Source organism: Cnephaeus nilssonii, assembly GCF_951640355.1.
Source record: "Cnephaeus nilssonii genome assembly, chromosome: 19".
NCBI classification, from domain to species: domain Eukaryota; kingdom Metazoa; phylum Chordata; class Mammalia; order Chiroptera; family Vespertilionidae; genus Cnephaeus; species Cnephaeus nilssonii.
Window position 1 is genome coordinate 24,574,632 of NC_137090.1, and position 21,593 is coordinate 24,596,224.

Sequence of the window (21,593 nt, forward strand, 5' to 3'; positions counted from 1 at the left end):
GGAGAGAGGGACATAGCTGAAATACCATGGGGAAAGTCTATGATTGGGAAATACAGGTTGCTGAGGTGGCCCAGAGGAGAGGCCTCTAACCTCTCCTGACAGAGCAACAAATGCCAAACGTGGGGACGTGAAACAGTTATTTCTGGAGCATGGGCTGCAAGGGAGGAAGGAGGTGTGGGAAGGGACGGTAAGCCTCCAGGCAGGCCATGGGGGGCCGCACCCACGCCCGGAGCAGACAGAGCCTTTTAAGCTATGGTGAAAAGCACAGACTTTATTCCAAGAGCTATAAGGAGCCTTTTAAGAGCTAATAGTGGAAGAGTGACATGCTCAAGTTAGCTTTTTTTTTTTTTTTTTTTTTTTACCACTTTGGCTTCAGTACAGAGAACTGAGTGGGGTGAGGCGACCCCAGTTAAAAGATTATTTCAGTGAATTGGAAGAGCAGTGATGGTGACCGGTATTAGGGTAACCGTAGTGAGAATCTGGGAAAGAGGACAGATAAGAGAAATATCGAGGAGACAGAAGCGTTATAATTTTTTGGTCATTGCACATTGGTGGTGGGGGTAGGGGCTGCAAAGAAGAGGAGACAGGGGGACAACATCTGACGACAGTCATCCCAATCCCTAAAACGGGGACCACTGGAGGAGCGGTTTCGAGGGACAAAAGGACTAGTTCCGTTTTGAACATGCTACATTTGAGGCTTCGGGCAGAAACGTCTAGGCTCTGCCTATTGGGCATATGAGTCTAGAACTCAAGAGAGGTCTGGGCTGCACACCTGTAATTAACAACCTCTGTGTGGAAAACTACCACATGGCCATAGGATTGTCCGGGGTCACCCAGGGACACCATGGAAAAGAGAAGAGGATCTAGAACAGAATCCTGGAAGACACCACTAGTCTATCCGGGACTCTTGTTTGGGCCCTTATGCTTGAGGAATGTGGAATTAGAAAAGTAAAATTTCTTGGTCATGAGTTGAGGGAAAGTATCATGTTGTCAAAATCCAATGGAAATTGTTCTCAATTGTGTGTGTGTGTTTTAACCTATCTTATATTACACTTCTTTTCATTTCTTCTGATTTTAGCTGCATACCCCTAGGCATGTTACTTAACCTCTCACTGCCTCTGTTTTGTCATCCTTAAAATGGAGACAATAATAGTTTCTGCCTCATTCAATAAATGTAAACTCTCATCAACTTCATCATCAACAATGGAGGGTTGACTATGTGGTTCATTTGGAGGTTACGTGACTCCAGAGGATGGAGTCAGACAGAGCTGGATTCTAATCTTAACTTCGAGCCTCAAGCTTCTTTGTCTTTAAATGGGGATAATCATACCTACCTCATAGTGAGAAAGCATCTAAAGGCCCTGGCCCACCAGAGGCATTTACTAAAGGTTCATTTTCTCCCCTTCCCTCTTCCATAGTCGTTCAAGACCAGGGCGGTCTGGTGACTCTGACACCAAGTGTTCTCCCTCCATCTCCTCAGAGGCATCCTTCAATATATCACTATGGAGGTGTGGGGTGGGGGCAGAGAGGTGGTTAAATATTCAAAAATCCTTCTCTAAACTGTTTTTCTCCAAAGTGACTTTCTCCCCTCTCCCAATTGACCCCCGGTCCGTGAGAGATGTCTTGGTGTTATCTCAAGAAAGCTGGACCATGGGTAGCGTGAGGGGGTTGGGAAGGAGGGGACGGGTCAAGCCAAGCAGCAGATGTTTGTGGCTGCAACTTGTTCCTGAAGGACGGCCTCGCATCTTCTGTTCTGTTCGAGCAGTTGACTTTTGACTCCTTACCACACCAGACTGTCACTAGGGAGATGCTTCTCAAATGCAAGTCTGTGGTCCCTGCTCTGTGGTCTGGCTCTTGCCGACCTTTTCAGCCCCATCTCTTGCTTGCTCTTTCGCACCAGACCTAATTCCCACAGTCCCTCCCAGCCCTGTGCCTGTGCCTCCACGACAAGGGACAGGCTGCTTCCTCTGCCAGGAAGGCACTCTCCCCTGCGAACACAGAGCTGTTCAGTCCCCAGGAAGCACTGAAGTCCCCTGCTCTCCTCCATGGGATCATTAGTCCCCCTCCTCAGGCTGTCGCACGCACCTGCGTTATAACACCACAATACAATGTTTGTACACTAGTCGTCGGAGCTTCTCTAAGGCAAGGGCCTGTCTGATTCATCCTCGACTCCTCAATGTTTTGTACAGTGCCTGGCACCAGGGGACTCTTGTTGGTAGAATGAAGAAATGAGTGATGCATGGTTGGGCAGATGCGCAGACAGACGGACCAATGGAGCTTGTAGAGACAGGGGCTGCAGCTTCACTGAGCGAGAGCACCCAGCCTGTGCCCAGCCTTTCTCTGGCAGTGAGGGGTGTACACCCTTTTTGCCCACACTAAACCGTGATCACTAGACTACGAGCCCTTAAGTTCTAGGAGCATGAATGGAGCTCCCTCCAATCTCAACATCCCTGCCCAAAGATTTTCCTTCACGAGGATACAGTTCAAAGCAAGGTAGGGCCTATTTATTGAGAGCCTACCATGTTCCAGGGACTGAGGTGGCACAGGAGATAGCCCGAAAGTGCTTTCAAAAAATGACTGGGTTGCCCTAGCCAGTTTGGCTCAGTGGATAGAGCGTTGGCCTGTGGACTGAAGAGTCACGGGTTCAATTCTGGTAAAGGGCATGTACCTCATTGCAGGCTCCTCCTCAGCCCAGGCCCTGGTCAGGGCACGTGCAGGAGGCAACCAATAGATATGTTTCTGTCACATTGATATTTGTCTGTTTTTCCCTCTCTTTTCCACTCTCTGAAAATCAATGGAAAAATGTCCTTGGGTCAGGATTAAACACGCACACACACACACACACAACTGTGCTTTTATTTTATTTTGTGTGTGTGCTTTTAAATCCATCATTGACATTGTCATTTTCATAAATTCAAAGTTCCCTGGTTCCTCTGATGGTTCTTTCTGGAAGTCTTTCTGACAGCAGTAGAGAGGGAAGAGTGGGCAGCTCTCTAGTAGGAAATCCCCTTTCTTGCCAGGATACACTGGGTTTCCACCATAGGATGGTCCAGGGCCAGATAAATCCTACTTTGTTCTCACAGCACTCTGGGAAAATTATATTCAAATGGGCATTTGAATCACTTTGAATGAGAAGAGAGTACATAGAAGGGCTGTCTCATCCCTGTGGGGGGGATCCTTTGGTCTCTGTTATCCCATTTGGGCTCCCCCTTGCTCATTGCTCAGCACCAGCAGGGCTGGAGGCTCAGGTCTTGGACTGGACCTCAGAGCCTTCAGAGACGATGGCTGAGCTGGCTCCATCCCACTGCATCTTTCCTGGAGGACAGGATGAGCCCCTAAGAATTGTGCTATTCAAGGGTTAACTCTTAGCTAAGCCACACCCCCAAATAGTCTCCTCTCCTTGTCAACACCCTGCTTAATCTCAGATGGTCACAGGCAGGGGCAAAGGGGGATATTGAGGGGAGCAAGGCAGCACCAAGTAAGAAGACCCAAGCCCCAGGAGAGATGGGACTCTATGAGGCAACAGCTGCAGGGGGGCATCTCAAGGGGGCAGGTGACACCAGCAACACCCAGCACTGTCCTGGGCAGGGGCAAGGAGGGAAGGCAAGATTCTGGAAGCACTGACCTGGCTTAGTCTGGGGTTTGGGAGCAGGTAGAGGAATTAGGAGGTGGGAGAGGCAGGGCTGGGGAAAGAGCCCTTTGCCTCTGACCTGTTTGGAAAACCAGGGCTTGAGGGTTGTTTGCGCTGCTTTGCAGCGGGCTCTTCAGTTAGGTCCCCCTTTTGGACGCCGGCCACTCCTATCTGCCCCCATCTCCATGTGTCCTTGGCCCTGGCAATGACAATGGACACCTACTAGCTTACTATGAGGCAATCTAATGAGAATGCTCCCTCTTTCCTAGCACAAGGCCCTGCCTGCTACCTGCCTGGAACCGTGGAGAAGTGCTTGGCTCTCTCAGCCTCCTCCCATTCCCCAGAGCCTCCCTAACCTGTCCCCTCTCTCTCTCTGCAGTCCCACCCCCTGTACCTGTGCAACGCCAGCGATGATGACAATCTGGAGCCTGGATTCATCAGCATCGTCAAGCTGGAGAGTCCCCAGCGGGCCCCCCGCCCCTGCCTGTCACTGGCCAGCAAGGTAGATTCACACTGGACCCCGCGTACACTCTGAGTGTCACCCAGCTCCGGGCTGTGAGGCCCCTTTGCTCCCCGGCCCCTTGTCTCCTAAGCGTGCTGTGCGCCCAGTTCACTCAGGTTTTCCTAAGCCAGGTCTGAGAGGGGTGGGAACTCAGGCCTCTGTCCTTCCCCACTACCCACCAATAAGCAGAACCTTAAAAATTTTTTTTAAAATTTATTTATTTCAATGGATTTTTTAGAGAGAGAGAGAAACATCAATTTGTTATTCCACTTTATTTATGCACTCATTGGTTGGTTCTTGTACATGTCCTGACCGGGCATCGGACCCGCAACCTTGGTGTATGAGGACGATGCTCTAACTAACTGAGCTAAGGCCATCCCAGCAGAATCTTCTGCCACCTAGGTCCTAGGGCATGTGCTCTACCCCATCTCCCTGGAAGTTCCTGAGCCGCCTCCCTGCCACCATCAGAGCAAACAGGGTTGGAGGGCTTTTCCGTCCATTGGATCTGAGTGCTGAGCACTGCAAACGAACAGCAGGAACAGAAGCCGTTGCCCCACCCTCAGACAGTTCCCGCTCTTCCTCCCAGACTGCAAACTGGTGGCCTCGCATTTCCTTGGGGCACCGCTGGCTGCAGCTGGCAGCAGCTGCGGCCTTTCCAGACGTGGGCTGTCTGGTTGCGTGCTCCCCGGTGGCCTGCCACCTCGCAGGCCCTGGAAACGTTTGCATCCGTGACCCCCGCTTTAACATTCGTTACTGTTTTCTGTGTGCTCACCATGTGCCAGGCGGGACGTGGGACTGATTCTTACATATATGGTCTCATTTACTTTTCACAACAATCAAGAAAGCTAGACATTATTATCTCTATTTGGCATATAAAGCTAGTGAGGATCAGAAGGTTTAAGTAACTTGCCAGGATGTCACAGCTGGGAAGGGTGGAGCTGAGATGTGAACTGAGCCCTGTCCAGGTCTCAAACCTGGGCTTTTACTCTCTCTGCTCTGTTGCCTCCCATTCTGGCTGGGAAAACCGAACACATGTGAAAAGATTCTCATGGGGACATAAGCCAGAGTGTGGTTAGATTGTGCGGCACAGCCATGTGGACTTGGGGGTCGAGGTCCTGCTCCCAGGCCCAGGTCCCCGGAGGATTTTCTGATCCTCCTTGAGGGCTGTTTCCTAAACCACATGCCTCGAGGAAACAGCCGGGGTTCTTACGTGATCCCATGGGGGCAGGGATGTGGGCAGAGTTCTAAATGTGGTGCCCACAGGTAGGTGAAGATGTCCTCCCAGCCTGGCCATGCGGATGCAGAGGGGGCTCCTGGGGAGGTGAACAGGGACACCTGAGGGAGCTGGAGAGCGTGGCTCTGCTCGGCTGTGCAGGTCTTTAGGCAGCAGGACTGTGAGGCGGAAGCTGCCCTGCTTCTGGCCGTTACATTGCCTTTGCTTTATGGGCAAATGTCCTTCATTTATTCATTTGGTAGACAAGATGCTTGGTGTTAGGTAGTGATAATGTGAATGGAGATAGTGTGTGTGTGTGTGTGTGTGTATGTGTGTGTATGTGTGTGTAGAGAGGCGGGGGAGGGAGCGGGAGAGGGGAAGGAGGGCTCAGAGGTGCTCGGCTGTTCCCCCAGAGCAGTGTGTGATTTCACATGCCTGTGAGCACTTGGCACCCTGTCAGGACGTGTCCACGTGGAGGCTTTCTTTCCGCGCCCGGAGCGGAGGAGCACACTCCTGTAGCAGAAATGAGGCTGTGCACAGACACTGGGAGGCAGGGAACATGTGGTTGGTACTCTTGGAGCTACTGGGCCTTGCTGGGCCTTTGTTTCCACCACCATAAAATGGGGCTTTTATTTCCTACCCCAGTGATTACGGTGAGGATGAAAATAGTGTATGTTAAGCAGCAAATGGTGCCTGAGCTCAAACAAACAAACAAACATCTAGGGATTTAGAAGAAGCACCTTGGCCACTGTCCTGTGACCTCGTCTTTCTCAGCCTCTGCGGCCACTGCCCACGCTTTCTCCACGCCCTGCCCCCACTGCACTCTCCCCGCGGCTTCTCACCTGGCAGCGCCCCCATCCCTGCGTGGGAACCTCGTAGGCACTGCTCCAGCCCCAAGCTGCCCCACTGGTCAGGGACAAGGCCTCCCTCAGGTCTCAACCTTTGACCTGACCGAGTAGCTCCTACCTGGGATCCTCTGTCCCAAAGGAGGTCTGTGAAGGTAGTAATGTGGGCCTTTGAATTCCTCCCAATATTTTAGAGTCCCACAGCCTTAACTAAAATGTTCCGCTTTTGCTTTTGGTTGGAATTCTAACAGTTCAATGTGTTCATACAAGTTATCTCATAGGAAAATGTGATATAGATATACAGGTGCAGCTAATCAGGTTAAAAAAATATTTTAAAATAGCTCGAGAGGGGCACCGGTAAAGGGTGGGCCTTCGGTAAGGAAGGTGTGGAAACCATTAAACTCAATCACTTTGCTCTGACCTATCGGTTAGTGTCAGTGGTTCCATCCCCATTGGCAGCTGAGGCTCTTGAACGAGGCATCCCTGGGCCTGAAGCCTGGTGTCTCCACTGTCCCTCAGTGTTACCTGGACGTTTTAGCTCACCTCTCGGAACCTGTTTCCTGTCTGTAAAAGAGGAGTAATGATGGGACTTACATCATAAGGCAGTTATGGTCCAGATGGAAGCTTTTAGCCTCATGCCAAGCACGTAGTAATCACTCAATAAACCATTGCAGCGTCACTGTTGTCGTCATCACCCCATGCTTTCATAGTGACGAGGTTGTTTTTTTCTTTCACTACTATCTCTTGATCTCTGAAACCCGCATCATAATTCTTCTGGACTCGTCCATTCTTGTCACCACCACTCCCTCTCCCGCTATCCTGTCACCCAAACTGCTTGCTGAATCTTTATGAACAACTCCACAGCCATTCTCATGATTACCCAGGCCTTTGTCACCTCTAGTCTAGTGCCTGGACTAGAGCAGTGGCCTTTTGCCTGGTGGAAGGAGCTGGCTCTGGGGGCAAGCAGATGGGCACAAACCCTGCCTCCCTTACTATAGAGACCACTGTCTGGTAACCGGGCACTCACCAGGCTGAAGTCCTGGGTTTCCTCAACTCAGAAGAGGGGCCGATGACCATCTTACAGAGTTGTTTTGAGGAGTAAATGAAATCATGGACACAAAGCACATCATAACATCGGATGTAATAATAACCAATAATTAAGGAATGTATCGTGCCAGACACTATTATAAGGCTTTACATGGGTTAAGTTATATTGTCCTTACAACACCCCTGCGAAGTAGGTCCTATGCCTATCCCCAGTTTACAGAAAGGGAAACTGAGGCACAGAACAGTTAAGTGATTTGCCTAAAGTGTCATAGCTAATAATTAGTAGCAAATTCAGGACTCAGACCTAAGCAGTCTGGGTAGAGTGGGTCTCAATAAAGGTTCTGTCCCTTCTACTTCCTCCTCCCCTTGCTTTCAAGCCCAGATGAATCCCCCCTCGTCCTTCTACTGGATCGTTCCTGATGGGCCCAGCCCAGCTAGCCTACTAGGAACAGCAGTCTCTCCCTCCTGGCACACTGCCAGGGTCTCTGGCCATTCTTTCCGCACCAGGTTTCATGGGAGCACCTTGGGGATTGGGGAAACCAAGGACCCTTCTTACTCCTACCCTCAACTTCAGCTCACTTTTATCTGTTTCGTGTATTGAAGATTGTGTCAGTTTGTGTGTGTGGGGGGGGGCGGGGGGGGCGGAGGGTGGTAGTGGAGAAAAGGGCTCTCTGCAGTGAAGAAAAGGTTTGGAAACTACTGATCTATTTTATTCATCTGTGCTCAAGAATGTGGTCATCACCCGGCCTGTGTGGCTCAGAGCTTGAGTGTTAACCTTGAACCAGGAGGTCACAGTTTGATTCTCAGTCAGGGCACATGCAGGTTCAATCCCCAGAAGGGGCCTCAGGAGGCAGCCGATCAATGATTCTCTCTCATCATTGATGTTTCTATTTTTCTCTCCCTCTCCCTTCCTCTCTCTGAAATCAGTTTTAAAAAATACATATAAAACAAAACAAGGCAAAAATGATAAAAAAGATGTGGTCATCAGTGTTATAACATTTTTTCTTTGTTTTTAGCGTTATTATTTTATGTATATGCCCTGTTCCAACAACTAGATTATGAGTTGGTCTCGAGGCCTGGCCTTCCCTGGCTTGATGCCCTGCGCACAGTAGGTGCTCAGTCAATCTCTGATGAGGAGGAGATGTACTGAGACTGTCACTGTGCCTGGAGAGGAAGATGAAAGGTCCAGAAAAGTGCAGAGTGTGGTGTGGAAGCCCTGGGCTGTATTGACTCCCGTTGATGGAGGCTGTGGGCAGCCTTGCTTGCTCCCTCTGGGGGGCTGGCTGACTCTTTGCAGCTCCCAAAAGCCTCTGGGTTGTCTTTCTAAAGCCCAGTCTTCCATTCCTTTCTGCCTTTCAGATTATAGTTCCCGAAGAAGTGCTTCTCCTCCCTCCCTCCCACTGACGGGAAGGAACATGGGCAGCCCAGAGGCCCGCGAGCTTGCTTTTTGATTCCTAGAACTCTAGACACAGGCACCCACTGCCTGAAAGTCCTTTTGTTTCTCCTCTTGGCCAACTTTCTCTCTTTGATCACTTTTACAGCTTTGTAATTATGGGCTGTAATGGGCTGGGGTGTTTGAACGGCAGGGTAATTACTTTCCACTGTTTCTACCCCAATCCTTCAAAGAGAGAGGGGTGGGAAGTAAAATCTCCAGAAAAGGGGGTCTGTGCCCTTCCCTCATGCTTTTCCAGGCAGGGCCGGTCCAGGGTCTCATTCCGGGGAAAAGAAACATGAGGCCTGGCAGCACGGAGGATCCGGGACTCTCAGTTCTGTGAAGACTGGGGTGACCTCCCCGCCCCTTGGCCAAGCCTGGACTCTGAGATTAGCTGTAGGAGTCCCTCCCCTTTTCCTCTGTGGCTGCTCCCACACCCTGGCTTGGGGGGCTCTGAAAATTGCCTGGGGTTGCCTAGGTGGGGTGGACTTTCTGGGTGGAAGTGGGCAGAAGGGGGATGAAGGCTGTGACCTCTCAACGTCATCAGTAACTCCATTCCGGAGTCGCGGAGTCCAGTGAATTTCCAGGCAATTAGCCTGGCAGCTTGGGCCTGGGCTGGGCCTGGGTGCTGGTAGAGGGCCCAGCCCAGCGAGAGGAGAGAAGAGGAAAGTTACCCTCCTGACCAAAACAGGGCCCCACTTGGGTGTCTCCTGGGCTCCCCTGCCTACAGGCTGCCTATTCTGAGGGGCCCCTGGCCTTGCTGCCACCTGGGGAGCAGGGCGCAGGGAGCAGGAGAGTGGCCGCTCCCCGGGCCTGCCTGGCAGGAGACCTGCCCCGACAGGCTCTCCTCGGGAAGGGAAGCAGAGATCAAAGCTCCGAGAGTGTGAGTAAGCCCCAGCACTGGCTCCTCTTCCTGCCACCGCTGCTTACAGGAGGATTAACTCCTTCAGTACCTGCAGGAGGGCCCCCAAAACTCAGCAGGCCCCTAGGAGCATGAGGGCCCGGCCTTTGCTGTAGGGAGGAAGTCTGGAGGTGGCTGTGCAGGGCAGGGAGACCTGACACTAAGGCCAGAATCAGTGTCTGTCTGTCGGTCCTTTGCCCTGTGCCTCCACCCCGCCCTCAGCTCTTATCGCCCTTCTCTTACCCCACACCCAGAGCCCCAAGATCCCTGCTTTTTGTTCTCTTTCTGGCTCTGCTCTCTGCCCCGCCTGGTTGGCTAGATTCCGCTTCCCCAAGCCTGCTCCTGGAGCCTCGGCGAGCATGCCTGTGCACATGTGTACGGCGTGTCCTGTGGGAACAGCCTCTCAGGTCCCTCCCTACCTGAGTCTCTAGTGCCACCTCTCAGGGAGGGGATGAAGGGATAAAGCACTGGACTCCATCAAGTCCTTGAATTGGAGTCAGAGAAAGAGCCGGCAAACTAGAGGTGGCAGGGAGAGAGCCCATGAGGCGGGCTGAGCCTGGGGCTCTGCATGGAGGCCTCGGGGAGGAGCAGTGTCCCAGGCTCTTGGAACTTTGCCTGCACTGGGGGGTCCCCGGCAAACTCCTCTTGTCAGGCAGGGCTGGACTCTGGAAAGCCCAGCTCTATTCTGAAGCAGCTGTCCACCTCTCTGCTCTCCCCACTCCCTCTGTACTGGGGACTGGTCATCCTCAGGCCCTGGGCTGCTGGCCACTCCCTACTCTCTGCCTTCACTCTTTTAGTGAAGGCAGACTGGTGGGACCCTGAGGACCGGGGCTGCCTTATTTGGCCCTAGCCTTAGAGCCTTTTGAGCACCTGACACCTACTAACCCCTTGTTAAGGGTTTGTCCCATTAGGAAAGGAAGGCCTGAATGTTGTCCCTGAAGGCAGTAGGACCTGGGTGAACTCAGGGTAGGGTAGGGAACCCCAGTTCCACTGACCCCTTTCATGTGAGTGTGCAGGGGTGCGGTGTGTACAGGGTCCTGGGAAGGGGTGGATGTGGGAGGAGGTAAGGTGGGGTGTGGATGGGCTGTGTCCTTCTCTGACCCCAGCTAGACCTCTGCTGTGTGTCTCTGCAGGCCCGAATGGCGGGTGAGCGAGGAGCCAGCGCCGTCCTCTTTGACATCACCGAGGATCGAGCTGCTGCGGAGCAGGTACCCAGGGACATTGGGGTGTTGGAGGAGGGGCTGGCCAGAGGAAGACAAAGTGACAGGGGGCAGAGAAGTCAGGACACAGCAGCCCCTGTGGGCACTTTCCTTCTGCAGCTGCAGCAGCCGCTGGGGCTGACTTGGCCAGTGGTGTTGATCTGGGGTAATGATGCTGAGAAGCTGATGGAGTTTGTGTACAAGAACCGAAAGGCCCATGTGAGGATTGAGCTGAAGGAGCCCCCGACCTGGGTAAGCACTGCCAGTCTCCAGACCCTGCCCCAGCACCTGCTCTTACCCTCACTTTGTCTCATGGCATCTCCCACCAAAAGCCCTTAGACTCCTGGAGAGACTTTAGAAACCCCCTAGTCCAATGTCCTCCACCAGCTGTGTGTCTCCGGGCACTTTCTCTTCCTCTCTGGGCCTCATCTGCAGAAAGAGCAAATGGGGCCAGCTGAGTTTTAAAGTTGTTTTCAGCTCTGTGGTTTCGTGGCACAGAGTAGCAGAGCCAGAATGAAACCTTGACCCCCTGGCTCCCTGAACCCTGGCTGGTGTTGCTCTGCTGGCTAGGAACCTCACCCAGCTGCTCACTAGGTAGCTCCCACCTCTCAGAGGGGTCTCTTTCCCCCTTCCCCCAAGCACGCGGGTCTTCAGATAGTGCCTCTCACAGCTGACATCTGGAGGACCTTCTCCTACAAGTAAGTGCCTGTGGGCAGGAGGAACCACCTAACCCCACCTGCAGGTTCTTCCCGCCCCATCCCCTCTGCTAGAAGACTCCAGGGGGCCTTTAGCAATCTTTATGTCACCTGGGCTCCCGTGTTTCTGCCAAATGGACCCCGCTCCTTCCAGAACATGACCCTTTCCCTCTCTGTTCACTCCCCAGCCAGATTATGATGTGTGGATCCTCCTGACGGTGGTGGGCACCATCTTTGTGGTCATTCTGGCTTCGGTGCTGCGCATCCGGTGCCGCCCACGCCACAGCAGGCCGGTGAGCAGGGTGGGCTCCCTGGTGGAGGTGGGCATGTGCATGTGTGGGGGAGGGTGGGGAGCAGGAAACAAAAGTGAGGAAAGAAGTTGCCTTTATGCCCATGAAACAGTTTACATCTGAATATACTGGCATTTAACTTCAGTGATTTCCAGCAGCCTCTCTCCATAGGTCTGCTCATTTGTTCATTCATTTGATAAATACACCGAGCCCCCTCATATGTGTCAGGCACCGTTCCAGGGCCTGGGGGTAGCACAGGGAACAAAAAAGACAACAGATCCCTTCCCTCAGGAGCTTTCATTCTGGTGGGACGAGACAGACAATGAACAAAATAAAGAAGTAAAATACATAGTATTTTAGACGGTCATATGTCCTAGGGAAAAAAATAAAATAGAAAGGAGGACAGGCAAGGCAAAGGGGACAGAGTGGAAAAGTAAGGCCAGGGCCCTAGCCAGTTTGGCTCAGTGGATAGAGAGCGTCAGCCTGCGGACTGAAGGGTCCCAGGTTCAATTCCTGTCAAAGGCACATGCCTGGGTTTTGGGCTCGATCCTCAGTAGGGTGTGTGCAGGAGGCAGCCTAGCAATGATTCTCTCTCATCATTGATATTTCTATCTCTCTCTCCCTGTTCCTTCCTCTCTGAAATCAATAAAAATATAAAAAAAATAATAAAGAAAGAAAGAAAGATGCTTTGCTGGGGTGAAAAAAAATAAGGCCAGGAAGCCTCATTGAGAAGATGCCATTACAGGAAAGACCCTAAATGGGTGAGGGGGTTACCTGTGCAGGTATCTGGGGACAGCGTGATTGAGTGAAGAAAGCAGTAAGTCAAGGCCTTGAGGCGGAGCCTGCGGGATGTCTGGGAGCGGGGAGAAGGCCCCGTGATTGGAAGGGAAGGAGTGAGAGGGCCGAGCCGGAGGCAAGGACAGAGTCACAAGGGCCCAGTTGCATTGGGCTGTGTAGGCCATTGTCAGGACTGTGTTTTCACTCTGGGTGAAATGAGAGCCATTGGAGGGTTTCTAACAGAAGGAGTGCCAGGATCTGACTTGAGTTTTAATATGATCCCTCTTGCCGCTTTGAGGAGACTAGATTACAGGGAGGCAGGGCTGGAAACAGAGAAACCGACTAAGAGGCTCTTACAGGAATCCAGGTGACGGTAATGGTAGCTTGGGTTAAGGAGGTAGCAGGGAAAGAGGTGACAGTTAGTTAAATGCTCCGAAGGTAGAGCTACAGGTTTACTAGTGGGGTGATCACGGAGTGTGAGAGAGAGGAGTCAAGAATGGCACCAAGATTTTTGACCTGAGCAATTAAAAGAATGGAATTGCCATTGACTGAGATGGGGAAGACTCGGGGAGGGCAGGTATGTGGTTGGGAGGGTTCACTGGGATTAGGGAATTCAGTTTGTGGCACATTGGGGTGTTTGAGGAAGAAGCTGGACAAAGTTTGAGGTGCCAATTAGATATCCAGGTTGAGATGTTAAGCAGGCAGTTGGATAAAAACTCTCTCCATCGGGTCATCAAGGGAAGGGAAGCTTGATGAGTGGGGGAGTGGGGTGGGAGGGCTTGGCCTGCTTGGCAGAGCCATATATGAACTCAAAGGGGACAAACTTTCAAAGGTAGTCAATTGACCACATGATCTATCAGGGTGACCGGGAATTGAGTACAAGCTGGGGTCCAGGGGTGAGGGAAAAGGATCCCTTACCCATTCTGAGCCCTACCCTTCTTCACAGGATTCCCTTCAGCAGCGAACAGCCTGGGCCATCAGCCAGCTGGCCACCAGGAGGTACCGGGCCAGCTGTAGGAGGGCCCGGGCTGAGTGGCCAGACTCAGAGAGCAGCTGCAGCTCAGCCCCTGTGTGTGCCATCTGCCTGGAGGAGTTCTCTGAGGGCCAGGTAAGGCAGAGACCCTGGGTCACCTCTGTGACCAGGCTGGGGAGGGAGACTAGAGCTTCGGGGAGGAGGCTGGTGTGGGTGTTCTGGCTGCATCTGTGTCCTTTGTATCATGCAAGGAGCTGAGGTGGGGGACATCCCTGAGGTTTGGGTATTTTCCTGGTCTTCCAGGAAAGAGAACTATTGTTTGTTGAGTGTGTACCATGTGCCAGGCTCTGCAGTGGGTGCTTTAGATGCATTATCTCCTTTGAGTCTCATGACCATGAGGGGTGAGGGTAGATTAGTTTTTTATCCTTTTGTACAGCAGAAAACTGTCTGTTAAGAAACTTGCCCAAGGTCATGCAGCTAAGTGGCAAAATCCAGGTCTACTTTATACCAAAGCCCATACCTTTCCTATTCCACTAGGAGGTCTTTGGAAGTAGGTGATAGAAAAAAAGGAGAGGCCAGAGGAAGTTAGGGGGATGTTCCGGTTCCTGGCCACTCCTGTAGCTACAGATAACTTTGGTTTGGCCCCTTGTTTTCTCCAGGAGCTACGAGTCATTACCTGCCTCCATGAATTCCACTGTGCCTGTGTGGACCCCTGGCTATATCAGCATCGGACTTGTCCCCTCTGCATGTTCAACATCGTAGGTAGGAGGTGGACCAAGGTCTGCCCTATGTACAGGCAGATGGGTCTAGAACAGGGATGGGGAACCTTTCTTCTGCCAAGGGCCGTTTGGATATTTATAACATCATTCGCAGGCCATACAGACAGCTTTGTTGAGTCTAAATCTGAACTTGTATATTTATTATTTCAACTTTCTGGCAATAAACAATCCTATTCTAACACAACCAGGATATTATGACAATTTTCTAAGAGATGGAAATGAAGTATCTTGAGGAAAAGAGAGCCTTTTTCTAATTCACCCAGCGGTGCAGTGTGTGCTTGCAGTGGCCTGGGTGAAAGAGCCCCCATGACTGAGGGGAGCAGGGGTTGCCATGCAGAGTGGAAATCCCAGGGGACAACCTGACTGGAGGGCGCGAGGGCATCCCAGGGCACATACAGGTTAGGAATGTCCTTGGTCGCCCAAATTCTGACTAGGCTCTAAGGCTATGCAGGCTCAAGTAGGTATGCTATAGCCACACCTTTCTGAATGCACCCTCATAGGTTTGTGCAAACACCTGTGCTCTTGGTTCTTTCTTCCAGAGGGAGATTCATTTTCCCAGTCCCTGGCACCCTCTCGATCTTACCAGGAACCAGGCCGGAGACTCCACCTTATTCGTCAGCATCCTGGTCATGCCCACTACCACCTCCCTGCTTCCTACCTGCTGGGCCCTTCCCGGACTGCAGTGGCTCGGCCCCCACGGCCTAGTCCCTTCCAACCCTCCCACGAGCCAGGCATGGGCCCCCGGCACCACCGCCTCCCCAGAGCTGCACATCCCCTGGCTCCAGGCGAGCAGCAGCATCGGACAGTGGCCCAGCACCCCTTTGCGCAGAGCTGGGGTCTGAGCCGCCTTCAATGCACTGCACAGCACACTGCCGCTTGCCCAGCACCCCCACGCCGGGCCAGGCCTCATGACAGCAGTGGGTCTGCAGAAAGCTACTGCACAGAACGCAGCGGCTACCTGGCAGATGGGCCAGCCAGTGACTCCAGTTCGGGGCCCTGTCATGGCTCTTCAAGTGACTCAATGGTCAACTGCACAGACATCAGCCTGCAAGGCATCCATGGCAGCAGCTCTACCTTCCGCAGCTCTCTAAGCAGTGACTTTGACCCCTTGGTATACTGCAGCCCTGAAGGGGAGCCCCAGGGGGAGGAGACTCAGCCCAGTGTGACCTCGAGGCCTCGTTCTTTGGAATCAGTGGTGCCCAGAGGGGAAGCCCAGGTTTCCAGCCACGTCCACTATCATCGCCATCGGCACCACCACTACAAAAAGCGCTTCCAGTGGCATGGCAGGAAACCTGGTGCTGAAACTGGGGTCCTCCAGTCCCGGCCTGCTGTTCCTCGGACACAGCCCCAGCCAGAGCCCTCCTCTCCTGATCAGCAAGCTGCCAGATCCAACGCAGCAGCCCCTACTGGGCAGCTCCCCAACCCCCAACAGCCCAGGGCCCTCACAGAGCCAGCCCCAGACCTACATGATGCTTCCAGCCCCAGTGCCAGTCCCAGTCCCAGCAGCCTCTTCCACTTGCAGAAATCGGGCTTCCCTGTCCGACACCCACAGAGGAAACGGCGGGGGGGTCCCTCAGAACCTACCCCAGCCTCTCGGCCCCAGGACTTGACTGCACACCTAACTTGCCAGATTTCCCCCCATTATGACCCTGGCCTGGCATACCCTTGGTCCCCAGAGGCCCATCCATTGATCTTTGGACCTCCGGGCCTAGAAAGGAGGATGCTACCAGAAACCCCAGGCGCCTGTTACTCAAGTTCACAGCCAGTGTGGTTGTGTCTGACTCCACGCCAGCCCCTGGGACCACACCCACCTGGGGAAGGGCCTTCCAGATGGAGTTCTGGCACCCCAGAGGGCAGGCCATGCTCTTATCCACACTGCCAGGTGCTGCCAGCCCAGCCTGGTGAGTTTTCAGGGGAAGCGGGTGTGGTGGGGAGAGGAGATGAGAGCTGAACAAATGGAATCCAATGACAAGGGGTTGGTGGAAGCTGAGAAGTGTACAACAGGTGTGACAGTCAAAATACTGAACTACTGGCATTGCCTAGGATTCTGGCTAGAGCGCTCTGGCTCTGCCAGGTGTCATTCCTTGGTTACGGATCATAGGGAGGTCTCAGTGTGGCATAGACATTAGAAAACACCTGGGGTGGAAGACCCCTGGGCATCTGGAAAGGTCTGAGCTAGGACTTGGGACTCCTGAGTTGTGAGCGGAGCCGGGGGTCAGGAAGTGTGGCTCTGTGTGAATGGGTCCAGGCCCTCCAGGGAGGAGGGAGTGGCCCTGGGTTCCTGGGTTCTGGCTAGAGCAAGGTCAAGTAGATAGGGTCAGATTTCTGCCTCAGATCCAGGTGAGAATTCTGTTCTAGAGTGAAGTTGACCCCCTCAGGAGGGAGACATGGTTCCTGGACATAATTTGAGGTGCAAAATTATGGACCAGGCAGGGGTGTTACCAGAAAGGGGATCTGTCCCTGAGAGGGTCTGCCTAGGGCTGATGGTACTGTATGGGTCCTTGACTTCCTGCAGAAACATTTCACAACAGGAATCCAGGTGAATTTTAGAGGATGTTTATTAAAGCTGGGGACAGTGAAACAAAGAAGGCCTGGGGAAATGAGCCTGGGCTGGGCTGCTTCGGCTCACTAAGAAGTCAGAGAAAGGGGAGCCTTGGGGACAGGTTCAAGGGGTTTGCCTGGGATGAACTGTCACTGCCCATTGCTCTCCTGGTTGCAAGCCTCATGGGGTCCCTTAGAGTTTAGGAGAAGCATGCCTGTGGGGGAAGAAGGAGTTGGAGGAGAAAGGCAAGGGGGTGCTCCTGGGAAGGAGAGTGCTTGCTGTGACCTTTGTTTGAGGGGTTTAAGACTGGGAGTTTAGGGGAGGACTTGGGGGAGGATTTCAATAGGATAATCATCAGCTTTATGCTGATGTACCAAAATGAGATTTATTCTCTTAATCTCATCTGTCCTTGGGTGTGGTTGGCAAAGGCACTAACTGGATTTTTGCTATCTGTCTCCCTGAGCAGGGTGATTTAAGCTATTTACCCTCTGATTGGGGGAGAGAAGTGTAAATCATCTACTCTTTTTTTCCCCCCTCCAGAGAGAGAAAGGGAGTGGGAGAGAAACATCAGTGATGAGAGATAATCATTGATCGGCTGCCTCCTGCATGCCCCACACTGGAGATCGAGCCCACAATCTGGGCATGTGCCCCGACCAGGAATTGAACCCTGACCTTCAGGTTCATGGGTCGACGTTCAACCACTAAACAACGCATGCCGAGCCCATTTACTCTTTTAAGTGTACTGCTGCCAGGGCCATCTTCCTCAAATCAGCCATCCAGAAATCCTCAAATCTTCTGTTTTGTCCATAGTAACAAAAAATCCAACCTGGTTTGGCCTTCAAAGCTCTAGCACCATCTAGCCTCCATCTTCCTTCCCCACCTTACTTTCCACTCTCCCCTTCCCCTTGCCTTGCTCCACGCTTTAGCCAAACTGGTTTGACACGTGTTGCAGATTTTGCAGCCCAGAATATTCTGCTGCCTTCCTATTCCCATAATTCCAATTCTTACCTATTCCTAAAGGACCAGCTCATTACTCCCCTGGGACATGCTCTCTCTCCTTACTCCTTTCATCTCTTATGACCCCAGTCCTGTCCCACTGGCATCATTGCCATTTGCACACAAGCCTTCTCTCCTACAAGGTTGCCGAGTCCATACTTATTCTTTTTGGTCTTCAATTTGGCACATGTTGGCAGGCCAGATTCATAAGTGCTTAATAAGTACTTATAGGGTGAATGAATGAAGAGTAAGTATTGGTAACACACTGGTTGCTATTATGTGTTTCTCTTTCTCTAGATTTGTTTTTCTCCTTCCTGTATCCCAACTGGGGCCCCTCTCAGCTTTCATTCTAATCACCCCTTCTGGACACACTCTCTACTCCTCCCTCTCTGCGGTTCCCTCCCTGCCATCCTCTCCTGCAGGTGGTATAAGCACGGGGGCTGTGTGACCCTCAGTGACCTCTTTCCTCCCCTCTCTCTAAATGCAGGCTCGGAGGAGGAGCTTGAGGAGCTGTGTGAACAGGCCGTGTGAGATGTTCAGGGGTAATTACCTCCAATCAAGAGTGTGCTCTGGATGACTCAGGGCCTACCTGGCACGGAGTCCTGCTCCCGAGAGAAGAAAGGATCTCAGAAAACACCCCTCTTTTCGCCGTCCTTTCTGGAACCGCTGGAAGGGGAGTGGTGATGGTGGGTGGCAGGAGGTCTTGTTTCCTGCTCCCAGCTCTGGAGCTTGTCTGCAGCACACATGTGCAGGGCAGCACGTCTGTGTCCGGCAGGGAACCAGCTGCTGCCTGTGTGGGCTGGCTTTCCGGAAGGCTGTGTTTTGAGAGCAGGAAGCTAGGTATGGGTAGATAGGTGTTATAAAGGTGCTGCTCCTTCCCCCAGCCCCAGCAGGTCTCCCTCATCCCAAGCCTCATGTTCATACCAGACAATGTGTCCAGCCGATTTCATGACCCCTCCTCACCTCCTTTCTTGGGTGAGTCCTGCACACCAGTTTGGCTCCCCTTTGGTAAGGCTGCTGCATCAGCGCCAACCTGGGCTCATCATTTTCCTTCTCTGCAAAAGGACCAAGAGCTGTGGTGACCCCTGGGCCCTAAAAGCAGGGTGGGATGGGAGGACTCTGCAGTACCCGCCCCAGTACATAAGGGAATGTGTTTTTCCCTTCTTGTCCTTAATTTTCAGATACATGATATTAAGTCAGAGTGTGGGGTTCTCTCCCTGAGGTAGAGCTTCTGACCTTCAAGCTTCTTTGTCACTCCAGCAGCCCCCATTTCTCCAGGAGTTGGGGGTGGGGGGAATGGGAGGGGATAACTTCCTTGGAGATCTCCCATGTCAAAGTCCCAAAGTGGGCGGAACGAAGAGGATTTCTGTTGGACTTCATCTAGAAAGAGGGAAGATGGAATAAAAGTAGAAAAGACAGAAAGACAGCTGAACAAGGACAAGGGATTCTTGTCCGGGAGTCTTCTCTCCGAGTAGGGATAGGGAACAGGAGAGAACAAAGGAACAGCAGAGTGGGACCCTTGGGTTTAGATGTCCCCAGAGGCTCACTTCCCAGTATAAGCCATACAGGCCAGGGACACACAGGAAGGCATGACTGCGAGAGTAGATTTGGAGCAGGAAGTCTGGTCTGAGTAGCTGGTACCGATTGGGCAAGGGCTGAGGGGCCTCCTTGGGGTGACATTCACCCCAGGGCAGCTTGACCATTGCTGGCCCCTCAGGCATGATCCCATTTGGAATGTGAATGTGGGAGCACAGCGGGCACAGGACCCGCCCCCCTGGGAATGTTCTTCCTGCAGAGTCAGTGGGGAACTGGTACCGAGGCACCCACATGGTTATTTATATCTGAACCAGACAGAAAGACGCTTGAATCAGGCACTATGTTGAGAAATGTATTTATTTGCTAATATATTTATCCATAAATGCAGTCTGGTCTCGTGGCTTTTGTTCTGTTATGACTGTCACCCAGGGTAACACCTACGTCTTCTACGTCGCCAGAAATAAATTGTGATATCAGAGGCTCGGCTCTGATGCATGAAAGGGCAGGGTAGAATGGGGGGCCTGGCAACGAGAACTGGGCTATAAGCCCCTAAACGCATGGTTCAGTGAGATCGGGGAGGAGAAAGGATGACTGGATTCTCACGTGGTTCAGTCTGAATTATTGGGGTGCTATTTGCTTCACACACTAATTTATGACGCATCAGCCGCTTTCTTTGTGACCTTGGGCTAACACTCTGTGCCTCACTTTTCCACCCATAAAATGGGCCTACGTCACAGTTGTAGCAGAGCTCCCCTGAGACAGCAGAGGGAACGCATGTTCCAAAGTGGAAAGTAACCAGTGATAGAGGATGTGCTAACCCGTCAGGAGCCCACCTGCACACGGCCTGGGACCCCACGGGCACACAGCCTGGGACCCCACGGGCACACAGCCTGGGACCCCACCTGCACACAGCCTGGGACCCCACGGGCACACGGCCTGGGACCCCACGGGCACACGGCCTGGGACCCCACCTGCACACGGCCTGGGACCCCACCGGCACACGGCCTGGGACCCCACCTGCACACGGCCTGGGACCCCACCGGCACACGGCCTGGGACCCCACCTGCACACGGCCTGGGACCCCACGGGCACACGGCCTGGGACCCCACAGGCACACGGCCTGGGACCCCACGGGCACACGGCCTGGGACCCCACCTGCACACGGCCTGGGACCCCACCGGCACACGGCCTGGGACCCCACGGGCACACGGCCTGGGACCCCACCTGCACACGGCCTGGGACCCCACCTGCACATGGCCTGGGACCCCACAGGCACACGGCCTGGGTCCCCACCTGCACACGGCCTGGGACCCCACAACAAGCAGGCCTGCCTTGAAGCTGTTTCAATTAGGAGGCCTGGCTGGAAGGACAGAACAGCAGGGCCTGAAGCTGTCTATACCCAAAGCTCCAATCAGATAAACACCAATGACTGTGCTCTGCCTACACACCGACCATTGTGGGTCAAGACAGCTGGTGCAATGTCGGCATGAAATCCCACAGGGCCCGGAGCCCTGGCTCTCCACCTCGCCGTGCACATCCCCTTCTGCTTCTCTGGGGAAGGCTTGGTAGGGGTGGTGGCTGCCTGGTGCCCAATCTTGAACCACAGACAGAGCAAAGCATTTAGCTTCCTACAGGGTAAAATGAAAATAATAACAATAATAGTAATAATTAAAGGTCACTAATCTCGTACAGATGTTCTGAAGTAAAAGAACTGTCTACATGCTAAAAGCATAAATTATCAGCTGGAATGAGGGAACGAACGTAGAGTTTCAAAAAATAAATATGCTTTTTTTTTTTTCCGCCCCGCCGGCCCCTCACAGGCCAGCATTCCTGTGGACGGCAGATGGACAGCCTGCAATGCTCTCGCAGTTAGGAGGGAGAGGGCCGTCCCTGGATTTCGTTTAGTTCTCTGCAGAGATAACCGGGGGGGAGACAGTGGACTCTGGCCCTGCACTTTTAAAAAACGGGAGGACAAAAAATAAAAGCGGCTCTCATCCGGGATCCTCCTCCAAGACCTGGCGCGCGGCCTGGTGCCAGCGCCGAGATCAAATGGCCCGCGCCGCGGCGCGTTCCCGCGCAGGCGCCAGCTGCGCCGCCCCTCCCCCCAGGCCCCGCCCCCAGGCCCAACGGCCGCCCCGCCTCGCCCTCGTGCCCGCCCAGGTGGCGGGAGCGCGCGCCGGCCCAGGTGACTCCCGGCCAGCCCCGCCTCCAGGCGGGAGAAACCATTTCCTAAGG

At 53.2% G+C, this 21,593-nt stretch overlaps 1 protein-coding gene across 5 annotated transcripts in view; it reads left to right on the forward strand.

Annotated features, from left to right (window-relative positions):
• Positions 1-19,691, forward strand: part of RNF43 (ring finger protein 43) — a gene marked incomplete at its 3' end in the record, with an annotated part of 59,510 nt that extends 39,819 nt beyond the window's left edge. The window contains exons 3-11 of one of the 5 annotated variants that reach the window (XM_079796799.1): positions 4,011-4,133; positions 9,826-9,924; positions 10,705-10,779; positions 10,891-11,022; positions 11,654-11,758; positions 13,479-13,640; positions 14,165-14,267; positions 14,824-16,185; positions 18,310-19,691. In XM_079796799.1, coding sequence (XP_079652925.1) covers positions 4,011-4,133; positions 9,826-9,924; positions 10,705-10,779; positions 10,891-11,022; positions 11,654-11,758; positions 13,479-13,640; positions 14,165-14,267; positions 14,824-16,185; positions 18,310-18,353 — 2,205 coding nt within the window. Of the gene's footprint in view, positions 1-4,010; positions 4,134-9,443; positions 9,554-9,825; positions 9,925-10,704; positions 10,780-10,890; positions 11,023-11,653; positions 11,768-13,478; positions 13,641-14,164; positions 14,268-14,823; positions 16,236-18,309 lie in introns of those variants that run through there. The other 4 variants (XM_079796795.1, XM_079796797.1, XM_079796798.1 and 1 more) reach the window with 4 other exon arrangements.
• Positions 19,692-21,593: the final 1,902 nt, after the last annotated feature.